Here is a 16,350-nt window from a genome sequence, read left to right as displayed (position 1 = left end):
TCCAGAAACGGTCTCTAACCAATGGGTACGTCCTTTGGAGCCTGAGGGGGTCTCCAGACCAATGGACTTTGAGAATTGCTGAGGCTATTGGAGATGCTGGCCAATCAGATGGGCAGAGCAGGGGGCGCGGTACAAGGCTGACATCCAATCAAAATGAGGGCGGGTAGGAGAGCTCCTCGAGGTGATATTGATTGGCATGCCGCCAGACCTATGAGACGCGGGGTAGGCGGGACTAGTTGTCGCTTGACATTTGTTTCCACCTATCACTGTGCTTATCGCAATGATCCCCGCCTCCATTGCCGCGGAGGCGGGGAGTAGGCCCGGCCCGGCCCGTGAGCGACACATCTTCTAATCTATCATAGCGTTGGGAGGGCGGGGCCCGGATGTGCACCTACCAATGGGGCGGCGAGGGCGGCTCAGGAGGCTTCTAGCAGGTTCCAGAAGGCGGCGTGAGACGCGGTAGGCCGGGCCGGAGAAGACTTAACCGGCAGTGTCCCGGAGACAGAGCTGGACCCTGAGCCGGAGCCATGGAGAAGGTGAGGGGCGGGGCTGTTGGGGGACCCCTTGGGGGTGTGAAGGCGGGAGCTGGGCAGGCTGTGGGGCGGACTGTAGGGGGCGCCTGTTGGAGGTGTGGAGCTGCGGGGCAGCCGCGGGGAGGAGCCTGGGAGCTGGGGGGCAGCCGCGGCGGGGGCTGGGCGGCCTGTGGGTGGATCTGGGGGACAGCCCACGAGGTGGGGGTAGGGGGATGCGGGGCTGGCTGTCTGCAGCCCGCGGCAGGGGTTGACATCTACAAGGGATGGAGCCTCGGGAGACTCCCTCAGGCGACCAGCGGGGGCGGGAGGTGTCCGGGTGGAAGGAACAGCCCGGGGAAGGTGTTTGGGGGGTGGGGGATGGGACACAGCCAGGGAGTCACTGCAGGGCCCTGGAGTAGGAGACTTTGCCTAAACTAGGTTAAAAGGTGTCTCTTAAGAACCTGTTGCCGGATACATGTTAACATCCTGGCGTAGACAGGGGCAAGCTGTGTTTTAGCGTGGTAAACCCTCCCCCACGACCTAGCTCTGCTAGCTAACACATGTCAAAGACCATCTTATCTTGGCTGCATTTGAGTGTCAAAATGTGTTTGCTAACATGGTTTTAAGACACTTTTTTATCTTTCTCTAGATTGAGCCTGAAAGGGAGGGGGCCAAGTAAGTGAGTGTGGGTGCTGGGGTAACAGCACTCAGGAGAGGGTGGCTGGGATTTGAGGGGGTGGGGTAGATTACCGAAGAGCAGTCTGGGGCACTGGGAGTGGAACAGCTGTGAGAAAAGGTAGCTAAGAGTCCTGGAAGTTGGTGGTGGTGGGGTACCCGGGAAGCAGGAGTGTAGGAGGAGATAGATAGTAAAGGGGGCAGCATAGGGAGTCTGAGTTGGATGTGAACTAAATGTGTATGATCGGGGTTGTTTAAGGAACTGTCTGGAGATATGTTGCTTGGTAGCTGGGACGAAAGTACTGTCCCCGTTATTTTCAGCCTCACCTCTGCATATGCATAAACACCCCTGCCTCATACCCCTACCATAGAAGTTGTGCCCAGGTAGGAGTAATTGTTCTTGTTGGGTAGCTGTTAAGGTCTCCAAGCAACGTTAAACTGTTTGGGGAGGAGGTGAAGGATGCATTCCCATGCTGGAGATGGGAGCTGTACATAGCTGAGCTGCTGTTTAAACAAGGCTTCTTAAGGTGCAGTAGAGAGACCCTGGGGTATCTGTATTGGAGGGAGTGTTTGGAGCAGGTGTACAGCTGGCATAATAAATGTCACCAGAATCTCCCTCCTACCTGTCCCATTTGAAGAGAGACTGTTGCTTTCGCATGGGCGAAAGGCTCTTAATTGTTTTCTCCACTAACTTCTAGCTGCACAGCTGACTTTGCTTCTTGGACCACAGCAAATCACCGACCTGAGGGAGCTGCTTTATCTTGGAGTTGGGCAATTGAGTTTAACTTTGCATCTTGGTCTAAAATTCATGTTGCTGTGGAACTAATGAAACTGAGGCACTTGTGCTTACTAGAGCCTAGGTATAGTGTGGATGAGGCCTCCTACACAAGCACAGCCTTGCCAATGGCCCACAATCCTGAACTACAAGACCCCATCCCGCTATTCCTGTCTTTCTGCATACAGCTCTGCCGATGCCCTTCAGTCCTGACCCTACTATCCCAGCCCTAAGTTCCACTTCCTCACAGCTTTGCTGATGCCTGTCAATCCCAACTGCCTCCCCATTCCACTCAAGGAATTCCTCCTGTCTCCTGCCCCTGCAGACATAACTCCTGATTTATCTCAATGCCATTTTTCATTTCCTATCTTGGTCCCTGACTTGAGCAAAAAAAGCCCAGCTTTTTGCACAATTATGTGTTGGCTTTTTATCTTGCATACAAAAATCCACTGTGAACTGGGATGAGGCCCACCAAAACTTTTTGCTTATGACCTTTGTCAGAATGTAAATCCAGCTCTAAAATGGAAAAAAAGTTCTTAATTTGTAGCACCATCTCTGAGCTCTCAAACCCTGGCACTGGAAACTGGAGTGCCAGTTTTGTCACATACCTGAACACTGAAGTAGAATGTCAATTTTTTTTTAAAAATTTGATTATTTCTGCTTCTGCCCCAAATAGTAAGGCTCTTACGCTGTCAGCTAATTTGGGAGTGAGCATTCAAAAGCTTTTAGAGGCAGTAATTATTTTGCCATTCATGGCATATAATTTGAAGATCCATTATTGCTCAGGCCCCGTCAGCATTGAAAATGGAGTTAGCATTGGAACACAGCTTTTAGGGATCCATCTTAACACTCCTTGTAGAAGGGAGACTTTGGATATAACTGGGACATGCTTCTGTTTGTACTGGCAGAGTTCAGGCTATGGAGTACTTGTAGAGTGGAAGTAACAGGCTGAGAAAAATGCAAATATTATATACAGCCTTCCTAAGGAGCTCATTAGAGAGAGTTCCTACCTGATGTGCTGTTGAAGTGACTCATCAGTGATTGCCTTCCCTTGGCCGAGACATCTCGCTAGCAGTTGCTGGGTTGTCGAGAGGTACTGCCTCCCCATCAGTTCACGCTTAGCAGGGAAGTCACACCTACACAATTTTACCCACCTGATGACTTCTGGGTCTCTGGAGTGTTTGCGCTAGGTGGTTAAATCATAGATAAATTTCCTTTGACTCTGAACGGACTGATTGGCCCAAGCTGCATCTTCCAAGAAACTGATGATATTTCTTGGGCATTGTTTGAAACTACTTGAATCAGTCATGTGGGAGAGTTCCATCGATGAGGCGTCTCCAAATGGGAGAAGTAGCTGGCTGGTGAGAATTTCAAGAGGGATAGACTTGGCTATCTCTGATTTGGGGTATTCACAGACCTCTGACTGAGAAATCTGGAGTCCTTTGGTGTTGCACAACTTCCATAGAACAGCCATGTCAGTTTCCGAGTTCTTATTGAATCTCTGTGCAGTCAAGATGCTGATCGTGCTCTTGTATTAACCTTTCTGGGACCGTTAAAGGAGGCAGTATGTCTCCCTTCAAGCAGGTATTGAGTCAGAGTGGTTGCTGGTGAAAGATTATTCTTCCTATTCCAAGTGCCAACTGCAGTAAGACTTCAAGCAGCTGCTACTTGTTATTGCCTCTTGGGTTCTTCACAAGGGGCAGTCTTTAAAGTCACTCTCCTGCCTGTGATGCTGTGAGTTGGGAAAGATAATTCCAGGGCAAGAGGATCCCTTCGAGACTTCCACCCATAGCTGATCATGCTAATCCCCTGCTCACTCTTGCTCCCCCTTCCACAGGTGAACGAGTTGAAGGAGAAAGGTAACAAAGCCCTGAGCACAGGCAACATTGCAGAAGCCATCAAGCACTATTCGGAGGCAATAAAACTCGACTCCAAGAACCATGTACTCTACAGCAACAGATCTGCAGCCTATGCCAAGAAAGGGGAGTACCAGAAAGCGCTGGAGGATGCCTGTAAAACCGTTGAGCTCAAGCCAGAGTGGGGCAAGGTGAGGGTCCCGCTCTAGATTGTTTTGGGGGTCTTAAACTATGTTGTTTTGCCTGTAGACTGAATGTTAGGGCTGTTGTTATCAAGGTCAGACTGATCACAAGGGTGACTTCGTGCCTTAAAATCTTGGTCATTGGAGAGTCATGTTTTGCAATAGATGCCAATTGGAGTTAGCCTGACTCTCCCTCGCCACATGTGGTGGGAAAAATTGTATTGTAACGCAACATAACCATGTTATCTTCGTAGTTTAAACCAGGAATAAATGATCCCTCAGTGCTCTGAAAACATGCTGTTAAGAGGAATTCCTTTGATCTTGGCTGAGATCTTCAAAGGAGCTGGTGTTGGGTGACTAAATCCCAGCCTATTATTTATTTCATGTACTTGTATGGCTTCCATTACTGTAGTATTTGTGGATCTTGCAATCTTTAACATAGTTATCCCCACAATCTCCCTGCGAGGCAAGGCAGTGCTGTTAACCTCGTTTTACGGATGGGGAAATGAGGCACAGAGAGACTGATTTGCCCAACATCACCTAGTTTGGTGGAGCACGTGAACCCACGTGTCTTGAGTTTAACCCTGAGGAATTTCTCTTCAATCAGAGCAGTTTCCAGTCTCCGGAAGTAACATTTGTGGCTGCTGTTCTATGTGTTGGCCGCCATGTTGGACTGGGGACTGAATCCCAGACCTTCAGCGCTGTAAGCCATGCGTGGCTATAACTTGAGCTAAAAGGTTAGGCTCATAGCTGGGGGCTGTGACAGACTCATATGCTCTGGGCATGGGCAACACAGTGGCAGCTTACAAAGATGTGCTTGTCAAACCTCTGTCCTCCAGTGGTATCTGTTTTCCTGCACAGGATATTGGGGTTTCTGTTCCCTGCCATACAGGAGACATGGGCCTAAATGTTGCAGAGGCAGGTTGCTCTGCTAAGATTCCTATGTGCCAGAGTATGCTAGTCTGGGGTGGGGTGTAGTGATGCTGAAATTCCATGAGTGTGGGGACTCATCCCATCCTCTATTGGGACCTCATGACCTCCCGCCCTATTGTATCCCTCTCTCCCGCTTTCAGGGCTACTCCCGCAAGGCAGCTGCCCTGGAGTTCTTGAATCGTTTTGAGGAAGCCAAGAAGACTTATGAGGAAGGGCTGAAACACGAGCCAGGGAACTCTCAACTGAAAGAGGGGCTCCAGAACATGGAAGCCAGGCTAGCGGGTAAGGGAACGAACTGGGGGAGCAGGAATTGCAGCCAGAGATCTCCACTTAAAATATAAGTACTGCCTTCTTCCAAGCCACCCTGCTTAGATGCTTGGCACTGAGAAGTTGCAGAGATCAGACTCCTCTGTGCACCTACAGTAAGTGCCCTCTCAGGGGCTGGGCTCTGCTCTTGGGTGGGCAGGAGGAGCATGGGAGAGAAAAGGTGCCATGGAATTAGGACTAGGGCTACCTTCTTTCCACCAGGCAACTGGGCTTAAACTGCCCCTTCTTCAACCCTGAGCTGAGACTGACACAAGGCTCCCCACCCCTGCATCTGGTCAAGGGGCAAGTATCCCTCAGCAGAGATTGGTTGTTGTGTTAGCCATGCAGGCTGCAGCTTCCCTATAGCCGCAGAAATGTCATGCCCTGTATCAGACCCAAGTATCCTCTTGGGCTTCCTGGGTGCTGAAATGACCCGCCCATGCTTCTGTTCCTGCCCTCCCACAGAGAGGAAGCTCATGAACCCCTTTAACATGCCAAACCTCTACCAGAAGCTAGAGAGCGACCCCCGCACAAGAGCCTTGCTGAATGACCCCAGCTACAAAGACCTGATTGAGCAGCTCCGGAACAAGCCTTCTGACCTGGGGACGTAAGTTGGACCTACCCCAGTTCTGCGGAGGGTGATTCTGCTGTGGTTCAATCTTGGGAGGAGTAAGGTTTCATCCTCTTGAGAGTAGTTTGTCCTGAGCCTCATGCATGGGGTCTCCCTTGCTCTGCAAACTGCAGCCATTCTGTCTCCATGCTCCCCAGTCTACACCATGCCATCCCAGGGTACGCCTGATCCAAGATGCCCAGTCATGAATAACCCTTTAGCCCCTGTCCTTGAGCCAAAAGGCAGAGTGTATACGGATCACTCTAACCATTCACACTGCCCCTCAGATGCCGCAGGCAAGGACCCTGTCTGTGGGCTCTGGATTGGCATGTGGTAGAGGAGAGCAGGATAGTAGCAGGGTGTTACGGGGGTTGAAGTAGGCAGTGATGCAGGTGAAGCCCAAGCCGTGCAAAATATAAAGGTGCTGCAGAAAGGGAATAGAAAGCTAGTATTTAGCTCCCAAGGCAGTTCCCAGGTATCTGACTTTCCTGAGTTTCCCCCAGGCTACAGCAGGAAGAATCCAGCGCCTGGAGTTGGAGATTCAAACTATATTCCATCATCCCAGTTGACCAAGATTAGAAGCCAGGTCTGTAGGGCCTGTCTGAATGGCTCCCAGCTACTCACTCCTCTCCCTTGCCTCTTTCAGGAAGCTGCAGGACCCACGAGTGATGACCACGCTGAGTGTGCTCTTGGGAGTTGACCTCGGCAGTGGGGATGATGAGGATGAAGCCATGTCTCCACCTCCACCCCCTCCACCCAAAAAGGAACCCAAGCCAGAGCCCATGGAAGAGGATCTCCCAGAGAACAAGAAGCAGGTACCACCAGCTGAATCCCTGGTCCTGTTAGGCTGAAAGCTTCCTGTCATGCGCAAGAAGCTGGGTGGAGGGTTTTGGCTCAAGGGAATGCCCTTTAGTAGGGGGCTGAGTATGGCTGCAAGGCATCTTAATAAAGATGCACTGGTCTCAGGAACAGAGCAGATACTTGGCTGGCTTTGCCCTCCAACTTGCTGGCAGAGCAGCAGATCACCTGATCAGCTCAGATTGGCCATTGGCCCTGTGACAGGAGCCTTAGCACAGACCCTTCTCTCCTGAGGCTGCATCACCTTGTTTCCTTTGTGTTCACTAGGTTAACGGGCTATCGCTATGGTGCTCCTGTTGCCTCTGTTAAGGGGCAACTGCCTGCTTGGGAGGAGGGTATAAGTTTCGTGTTTAGGCTTTTACCTGCACTAGGGTCAGTGGCCAGGGCAAAGAATTCATCTTGGGTTTTGCCTGCACCCGGATTTCCTATGGCAATAAAACAACCAAGGTTAGGGGCCTGACCTCGATAGGTGCTGTTCTAAGAACTACTGTCCACAGCTGGTTCATACCTCAGGTTTTGGTGGGGGAGATCCTGTTAGAAAATCAGGCACTTAATCTGTTCACAAGTAAGAACTGGTAGCAGGCGAGGCCTCCCCAGCCTTCATCTTCTCATTGGGCAAAGGATGTTGCACTGGGGCCTGACTGTTTTCAAAGACACCGTTAGTTCCTCTTGGCTTCCATTAGAGCTCAGTGCCTAAGGCTATGAAGCCCCACTGAGCTGTCTTGCAGTGTGGGAGGAAATAAGTTGCTTTATTTTAGAAATGTGCCATGCCAATCGGCAAGTTCATTAACCTTTGCTAGTATGCAGAAGGCTGGCTCGCCTCTCCCCTGAATGTATCACAGTGTTAGTGTGCCAGACTAGCCCCTTGTCTGTAGTCCACCCATAGATGCCCTCCATACAACCTGCAAGTCGTCTTATCACACAGCTCCATGTGTTGTTGCTGGACTGGAAACACAGGTAATTAGAGCAAGGCTCCCAGTTGACGACAGGAGTGCTAACACATCACTGTGGAACACCTTCCCCTCCAACCTCGTGCTGTCTGTTTCCTGGCAGCAGGAAATACTAAGATTGCATGGGTTTGTAAGAGCCATGCTCCAAAGTAAACATTTGTGCCCCCACAAGCCTTGGTTCCAGTGGTGGTGGGAAGGGGGGATGCTAGGAAAGCCTGTGAATGTCTAGCACTGGTCATTGGAAAGATATCTTAGCATAGGCCAGGCCTCAGCTCATGGCTTGAACTCCAGATCTGGGTTGTAAGGCCTAAGAGAGCTGAAGGGCTTGGTACAATGGCAGCTGGAGATGCTTTTTAACTCTTTCCCCTGCCCCCACTTTCAGGCTCTGAAGGAGAAGGAGCTGGGAAACGAGGCCTACAAGAAGAAAGATTTTGATGCGGCGCTAAAGCACTATGACAAAGCTAAAGAGCTGGATCCCACCAACATGACTTACATCAGTAACCAAGCAGGTAAATGGCAAGTTCCAGTCTGATCTTGAGGGTGCTGCTTCCAAAGTCTAACTCTAAAAGAGATTCTCTCCCCCCACACACACTCTGAGATGCAGCCACCTCTGGGGTGAAATGGGACATCTGTCTGTCAACACCCATAAACACTAGGTCAGGAGATTAAGGAGAATGTTATAACCATTGAAACAGCAGCGAGGCAGAATGGAATTATCTGACCTGGAACATGCCTGAGTCCCCAGAGTTACCAAAAGGGCTGTAGTATGTCCTATATGTACAGAGTCTCTTACCACATTTGTGCCCCTTCGGTCCATGTTGAGGCTGATGGAGTAGATGGCATGCTTCCCTGTGGGGTTCCTTGGCGGTCTCCCATCCACATGCTGATCTGGCCCAACCCTGCTCAGCTCACACAAACTCTTGTGGAGGCAGTGTTGTCTAGTGGATAGACCAGTGGATCTGGGGCTCAGGAGCTCTTTGTTCAGATGAGCTATTCTAAATTTGGATAACTAACCTTGTCCCATGCCCCTATGAGCAGGGCTTTGAGAAAATTGCACTTTCACTGACTGCATGGAAATCATGAAATGAGCCCAATACTGCGCTTCTCCCCCCTAACCCCCCCCCCCCCCCCCCCAAAAAAAAAAAAAACTATCAGGGAGGCAGAAGTGGCCATCTGTGGCAGTTTCATGTTCAGTTTGACTTGTAGCATGTAGCAATGTCATGTCAAAGCAGTAGTTTGTAGCGGTGTGGGACAGTGCTGCTGCTGCTGTTTAGAACATGAGCTGCACCGAGCAGGACGTGGTGCGTGCGGATCCACGCTTCTGTCTCCCCTGTGAGGCTATGGCTGCTCATGTGCCATGTGATGGTGGCATTACCTACTGTGCCTCACATAAAACCAGCTGCTGAAAACTCCCCCTGTACTGCTATGATTTTTTTTTCCAGCTGTGGGGAGGCAGGAGGTGACATCCACATGCCCCAGTTTCCTGCTAAGTGTAGCTCATAATGCATATTCCAAGCAGTGGTGGCACAGGCTACTGTGCCTCACATAAAATTGGCTGCCAAGTCCCCCACCCCCCAAACTGCTCCTCTGATATGCTGCTGCTCAATGCTAAGAGTCACACCAGGCAGGAAATGAGTGCGTGCAGGTGCCCATTTCCTCCACCTGTTGAAAAAGTCACAGTAGTTCAGGGGGGACTCAGTGGCCGGTTTTATACCAATGAGTACAGAAGTGACCTTTCCCTGGCCGCATTCTGTGAAAATTGCTACTTTCCCCATGACACTGGTATTAATTTTTAAAAATTTCAATTTTTCTCAGGGCCCTACCCATGAGGCACACTACATTTCAAAGCAGTATGAGCAGCATGTGGATTTTAGAGCATGTAGAAGGGGTCAGCCTTTAAACAGAAAGAGTGCACAACCTTAACTTGAGTGGCATTGGGGCTCTGCTAGAAGAACAATGCAGGTGGTCTGGCCGGGGCTCATGGTAGAAAGTGGTCTCATGCGTTTTTCCCCTTGCAGCGGTGTACTTTGAGAAAGGCGACTACAATAAGTGCCGAGAGCTGTGTGAGCAGGCCATTGAGGTGGGGCGTGAGAACAGGGAGGACTACCGACAGATTGCCAAGTGAGTGAATTCAGCATGGGGCTGGGGCTTATGAAAGAAGGCATCTTCGCCACCTGCCCTTCTCCTTGGGTTCCTATAGCACCCTCATCAGTGGTGTATCCAAGTGCCTCCTAGTCATGCATGAAGAAACTTCTTACCTCCAGGTTGCTAGTTCAAATCCAGCCCGGGTCTGGGCTATTGTCATTAGCCAGTGGCTAGAAACAAGTTTGCTGGGCTTTGTCACTGCCACAATTGACCGCTGTGCCACAGACACTGAACTCTCCTCTGCAGGGGTCCTCTGGTTCAGGGAGAAAAACTTCAGTAAGGAGGATTGTGCAGGGTGCCATACTTCTGTCCCCTATTGCCCTTCTCTTGATGCTGGCTGCTTTCTCCACATTCAGAGCTTACGCAAGGATTGGCAATTCCTACTTCAAGGAGGAGAAGTACAAGGAAGCCATCCAATTCTATAACAAATCTCTGGCTGAGCACCGGACTCCAGATGTGCTAAAGAAGTGTCAACAAGTGAGTGTGCGGTTGTGTTCCCTAGTGCATGTAGGGTGTGCACCCACTTGCACAGCGTTCCCCCGCTGGCAGAGCAGAGACATCATCCTGCCATTCAAATGCCTTGACTCTAAAATTCAAGCCCCATAGCATGTTTGTAGCTAGGGGGCTTCTAGGGCTCCACGTAGTATTGGAAACATGATTTTTGCCAAGTTTCCCCATTATCACAGCTGTGAGCCCCTGACACCTTACGTTAATCCTTTGTCTCCGAGTCTTCCTTTTGCAGACACAATTCTTGTGGCCAGCAAGAGTGGGAACCATAGAATTAATTATTTCCAAGGAGGGGGGATTTACCCCTCTCTGAGGTATTATTTTCGGCTGTCTGAAGACTTGGGTAGACATCAGCAGTTGTTAAACTCAGTTGCATGAAGTTTTCACTGCAGCCACGAAGGCTAGAAGCATGATCTTTTCAAACAAAGGGGGAGGTTTTAAGCATCGGGGTGGGTGCTTGGCTGCAGCACTACAAGACACCAGCCCCTGACTTGCCCATCGACTGGAACACATTCCTTACTGCTGCATGATTGTGAGTATCTGTGTGAGAGCAGCCAGTCCGGGTGAAAGTGGATCATTGTAGTAACTCAGCCTGACCTCTGTCTGGCACTGACTCACAGCATGGCCACTCTGTCCTAGCACTCCATGCAGAGCCTGCTGGGCTGGGTGGCTTTGTGTGTGGGACGAGGAGACCACTGGAGCTCCCCACAGCATTTACCAGGGCACAGCACCACATTCTCAAGCCCCATCGTCTCCCTGTGTCTTGGCCATTTTTATCCCTACTGCAGCCTGAATGCAAAAAGCAGGGAGCAGTCTGTAGTGAGTGGAACATGTTGCCAAGGAGAGGGGGGTACTACTGAGAAGGACAGGGTCTGTTACATCATACCATGCTTCCTCCACAGGCTGAGAAGATCTTGAAAGAGCAGGAGAGATTGGCGTACATCGACCCCGATCTGGCTCTGGAGGAGAAAAACAAAGGCAACGAGTGTTTCCAGAAGGGTGAGGGCTCTCAAAGCTTGACTAGAAGTCAGTGAAGAGCCCTGCAACCTAGCCAGAGCTACAGGGCTGGGTTAGTGGGTCGGTCGGTCGCTTCAGTAGCCATAAAGGAGCCTGCCTCATGTACCCTGGTGTTCTTTTCCTTGCTGTGGGGGTGTGACTGAATCTGGCATTAGCTGTTTTTATAGCATCAGGCTGGGATGTTGTCGGCCTAGCCTCACTACTGGACTGAGTATGAGGAATCGGGTAGCCTGATTTCCAGAGCTACAGCTGAAACTGAGAGGAACTGCAGGTTCCCGGGCTGTCTGGCAAAGGAGGGAAGAGTTAAGCCATGCTCTGGTCAATGGGTTAGTGCAGTGCTTACGAGAGAGTGCAGGCATTCAGTGGTCCCTGTGATTTACCACTGCCCTCTTCTCCTCTTAGGGGACTATCCCCAAGCAATGAAACACTACTCAGAAGCCATCAAACGTAACCCCAACGATGCCAAACTCTACAGCAACAGAGCTGCCTGCTATACCAAACTCCTGGAATTCCCGCTAGCGCTAAAGGTAAGCACCGAAGGCTACTTGTCTCCGAGTCCATCCTATACATGCATTACTAGGCCTCTGGGCTAGCAGCAAACCGGGGCTTCTGTCATCCTTGCAACAAACCTGGGCAACATCTTGCCATCCCCAGAGATGACTATTTCTTTGTATTACTGTAGGTGCCCCAGTCACAGGCCAGGACTCTATTGTGCTAGGTGCTGTACAAACACAGAACAGTCCCTGACATAAAGAGCTGACAGTACATGCTTAGAATTGTCTCTAGTTACACAACAGCTGGTATTAATTGTACTCCAACCCAGGTTTGGTGGTGGGCCAACATCTTTAAACCTTTCAGCCCTATGTTCCAACCCCACCATCCCTCTGAACATTGCTTTCCAAGGCATTTAACCCTTCAGAAGCTCCACACTCAAGTATAGGCTTTTTCTTGGCTGGCCTGGCAGGTTGTGAAATGGCAGCATTTCTTGCTCAGGGCAGTTAAATAGGTATGAACTCAAGTGCTGATAGGTGCTCCTCTCCTCCCTTTCCCTTCCCCCTCTCTGCAAATGGCAGGCAGGGCCTCATGGGGAAGAGGCTGGGCAGGCCTTGGGGCAGAGCATGGGGCAGGACCACTGTCCAGGTGCTGGGGCCCACAAAAGATTAATCCAGCCCTGTGGGTGCTTGAGCACCGGCACACCCACGGAGTCGGTGCCTATGGGTATGAAGCAGGTCAGGTGTTTTGCTAATAAAATGACAAGCCTGTTAACTTCACTGGAGAGAGAACTTAATATGGTGTCTTCCCTCCTTTAGGACTGTGAAGAATGTATCCGGCTAGAACCTACATTTAGTAAGTAGACTGTGTGTGTCTGACTGGGGGGTGAGTTGCACAATTCACCTTGGCTGGCCTAGTGTCTCATGTGACACTGTGGAATAGCCACCATGTACTGAGGTGAGGGGGGGAGCCTGGGCTGATACTGTAAAGGCCTGTGAAATAGTTCAGGCTGAACATACCTTAAGTTCATCCTGTTGGACAGGGCCTGTGGTTCCTAATCAGTGTTTCACATGCCCTGCTGACCTTGCTACCAAAGGGAACCTGTGGTGGAAGCACAGGCAGGGAAGATGTGTTCAGCAAGCGTAAACCCCAAGGGATTGTGTTTTGCTTGCAGTCAAGGGTTACACCCGAAAAGCTGCAGCACTAGAAGCCATGAAAGACTATACTAAAGCCATGGATGTCTACCAGAAAGCTCTCGACCTGGATTCCAACTGCAAGGTGAGAGCATCTGATGCCTAGTGGTACTATACTGCCAGCAGCTGGTTGGTGTTGGAGAGCCAAAGAGGTGGCTTGATCCTGGCCTGTAAGTGCTCTCAGGAATCTTCTCCCCTTGTAGGTAGAGGGCCTTTTAATGTAGCAAACAAAGACAGAATGAAATTGACTGGAAATAAGGTAAAGTAACTCTTTAACAGGGAACATAATTAACCACTAGAACAGCCTCCTGGGGTTGTGGTGGATTCTCCATCGCTGGTGTCTAAATCAGGACTGGGCGTGCCCCTCTGAAAGAGCTGTGCTAGCTTAGAGATGTCAAACTCCTTTGGGAAACAGTGCTGAATTCTAGGCTTAATTATGGTCTGTGGGTTGGGATATAAATGCCCAGCAGGATCCCTGTTGGAGTTAATAAGACTTGTACAGAGATCAGGGGATATAACCTTTATAATAACAGCTACCTTTGTAGCTCATTCATTGCTGCCTTGACTCATTGCTCAGTGGGGAAATAGGCTTCCGTTTAGGCTCAGTACTTTATTTCTTTCCTCTTTATTTCTCCTGGTTTTTGAGTCTCCTCTGTGCTTCCTGCCACAACTCACCATTCTGAACATTGTTAAAACAACGAGGAGTCCTTGTGGCACCCTAGAGACTAACACATTTATTTGGGCATAAGCTTTTGTGTGCTAAAACCCACTTCATCAAATGCATGGAGGAAAAATACAGTAAGCAGAATATATATTATAGCACATGAAAAAATGGGAGTTACCCCCCACTTGGTAAGGCAAGTGCTGACAAGCCAATTCAATTAAGGTGGAAGTGGCCTATTCTCAACAATTGACAAGAGGGGGCGAATACCTAGGGAGGGAAAATTTACTTTTGTAGTGCTAACGAGGCCAATGCAATCAAGGTGGCCCATTTCAAAAAGTTGACAAGAAGGTGTGGACACCATCAAATTAGGCCTGAATAAAGACTGGGAGTGGATGGATCACTACAAAAAGTAATTTTCCCTCTGCTGATACTCGCACCTTCTTGTCAACTGTTTGAAATGGGCCACCTTGATTGCATTGGCCTCGTTAGCACCCTAGGTATTCGCACCTTCTTCTTAACTGTTGAGAATAGGCCACTTCCACCTTAATTGAATTGGCTCGTTAGCACTGACCCCCTCACACTTGGTAAGGCAACTCCCATCTTTTCATGTGCTATAATATATATTCTGCTTACCGTATTTTTCACTCCATGCATCTGATGAAGTGGGGTTTAGCCAACGAAAGCATATGCCTAAATAAATGTTAGTATCTAAGGTGCCACAAGGACTCCTCGTTGTTTTTGCTCATACAGACTAACACGGCTACCACTCTGAAACCTGAACATTGTGAGTGTCACTTCCATTCCATCCACTACAGCTAGTTAATGTTGACCACAAACGGGGCTCTCAAGTTGACACTTTAATCAGATTAAGAGGGGTAGCAGAACTGGCCCCTCTGAATCACTGTCAAGCTCTCTGAAGACTCAGGCAGACAGAACTGTCTGTTGCTGGTCCCATTTGGAAGGTTTTCTGCAGACATGAGAGCTAGAAACTTCTCTTAAAATTAAAGTTGAGATTATACATAGCCTATCACACAAGCCATGTAAGCATAACATGCTGTTTTCAACCACAAAACATTGGGCTCCATGTTTGGGTGAAAGTATTATGCAGATCAGGCTAGGTGATCACAATGGTCCTGTACCTTACGACTGTCTGTCTGTGGGTGTAGGAGCAGGCTTGTTTGTGCCAAACTGAACTGACTTAATGTACTAGCTAGACAGCCCTTCCCCCAGGGTAAGCTGTGCTGAAATGCCTTGCTAAGGTTCCTTGGTAGCGATCAGTTCTGGCTGTGGTCCCTTGAGGCCCAGGTTGCAAGGACTAAAGACTGAGACGGTCTAAGGCCTGTGTCCTGTCACCAAACCAACCTTGCATGGCATTACCCTTGCCCCTCACCTGCCAGAGTACAGTGGCTAGCTCTGACAGAGCTCCTCATGCTATCCCTGCCGTTCTTGCTTCAGGAAGCTGCTGATGGCTACCAGCGCTGCCTCATGGCCCAGTACAATCGCAATGACAACCCCGAGGAGGTCAAGCGGCGTGCCATGGCTGATCCTGAGGTGCAGCAGATCATGAGCGACCCAGCGATGCGGCTGATCCTGGAGCAGATGCAGAAGGACCCACAGGCGCTGAGCGAGTGAGTGAGGCTGCCTGAAAGTGGGGGTGACTGGAGCTTGGGTCTGGTTAGATCTAGCTCTAGGCATCACTGAGGTGTATAGTAGAGAGATGTCTGCTTAGATCACAGGGAGGTCTCCTGAGGAGCTACATTGTGCTTCCTGCTGAGCCACATGGGGTGTGTTTCATAAGGAACCTATAACACTGCTTAGCTCAGCCTTTAGGTGGTGCTGTTGGGTCCAAAACCATTATCCCATGCTGGTCCCTATGGCAGGGGACCATGTCCACCACAGAGAGCCCATAGCATTTTCTCAAGAGTTAGGGTGTTCACCCCAGTGCCTTAGCTGAATTTCCCCCATTCTTGGAAGTTTAGACTCCTTACAGCCCATCAGTTTCAAGTATGTGCAAGATGTTCCTTTACCCTCTCAAGCAGAGTTGTCTGACACCAGCCACCCCTCACCCTTGCATCCCACCCCAGAGGTGGCTGGGTCACAGGCAAGAAATACTTCATAAAAAGGCACTGGGCCCTAATCTGGAGGCAGCTGCATCTTGCAGGTGATGTAAGTGTCAAACTCAAGTGCTTTGGGGTGATACTACTTCTTCCTCTCTGCAGACACTTGAAGAACCCAGTAATAGCCCAGAAAATCCAGAAGCTGATGGATGTTGGTTTGATCGCAATTCGGTGATGACTTCGCCACCCTGCTCTGCCCCTTTGCCTGTTCATAGGGCAGCTGGGACATTGGACACTGGCAGTACAAGCAAAAGGAAAGGGTATCTCAATAGGAGATAAAGACTTGTACAGTATCACGCTCTCTACGGGACCTGCTGCCCACACCACCCTTGCCAGTGCGGGGCCAGCTAGCCACTTTCTCTCCAGTTCCTGTATCTTCCAAGCAGCTTGTTCCGTTGTTGAGCTGCCCCTCCCCTCTGCGGTTCTTTCTCGGCAGAGGCCTGGGAGGTGGCGGCTCTTACCTGTTCATTGTCTGGTTCTTCTGGCTGTGAGACTGCATTGCCATGCCGCACTCCCAATAAAAGAGCAAAGCAGTCAACGGTGCTTCTGGGTCTGTGT

The 16,350-nt window shown here is 50.0% G+C and overlaps 1 protein-coding gene across 1 annotated transcript; it reads left to right on the top strand.

Moving 5' to 3' along the window:
* The first annotated feature begins 289 nt into the window (after positions 1–289).
* STIP1 (stress induced phosphoprotein 1) lies at positions 290–16,330 on the top strand. The gene is made up of 14 exons (XM_005305544.4): positions 290–536; positions 3,800–4,009; positions 5,074–5,215; positions 5,705–5,846; positions 6,496–6,664; positions 8,040–8,166; positions 9,676–9,778; positions 10,159–10,279; positions 11,212–11,308; positions 11,729–11,853; positions 12,637–12,673; positions 12,993–13,096; positions 15,131–15,303; positions 15,895–16,330. Exons 1-14 carry the CDS (start codon positions 528–530, stop codon positions 15,965–15,967), a joined length of 1,632 nt encoding a protein of 543 aa, XP_005305601.2. The 5' UTR covers positions 290–527; the 3' UTR covers positions 15,968–16,330.
* The last annotated feature ends 20 nt before the right edge of the window (positions 16,331–16,350 follow it).

The sequence above is a fragment of the Chrysemys picta genome, chromosome 7 (genome assembly GCF_011386835.1).
Source record: "Chrysemys picta bellii isolate R12L10 chromosome 7, ASM1138683v2, whole genome shotgun sequence".
Classification (NCBI taxonomy): Eukaryota; Metazoa; Chordata; order Testudines; family Emydidae; genus Chrysemys; species Chrysemys picta.
The sequence above is the reverse complement of the archived record's forward strand: the minus strand, read 5'-3'. Positions and strand labels throughout refer to the sequence as shown.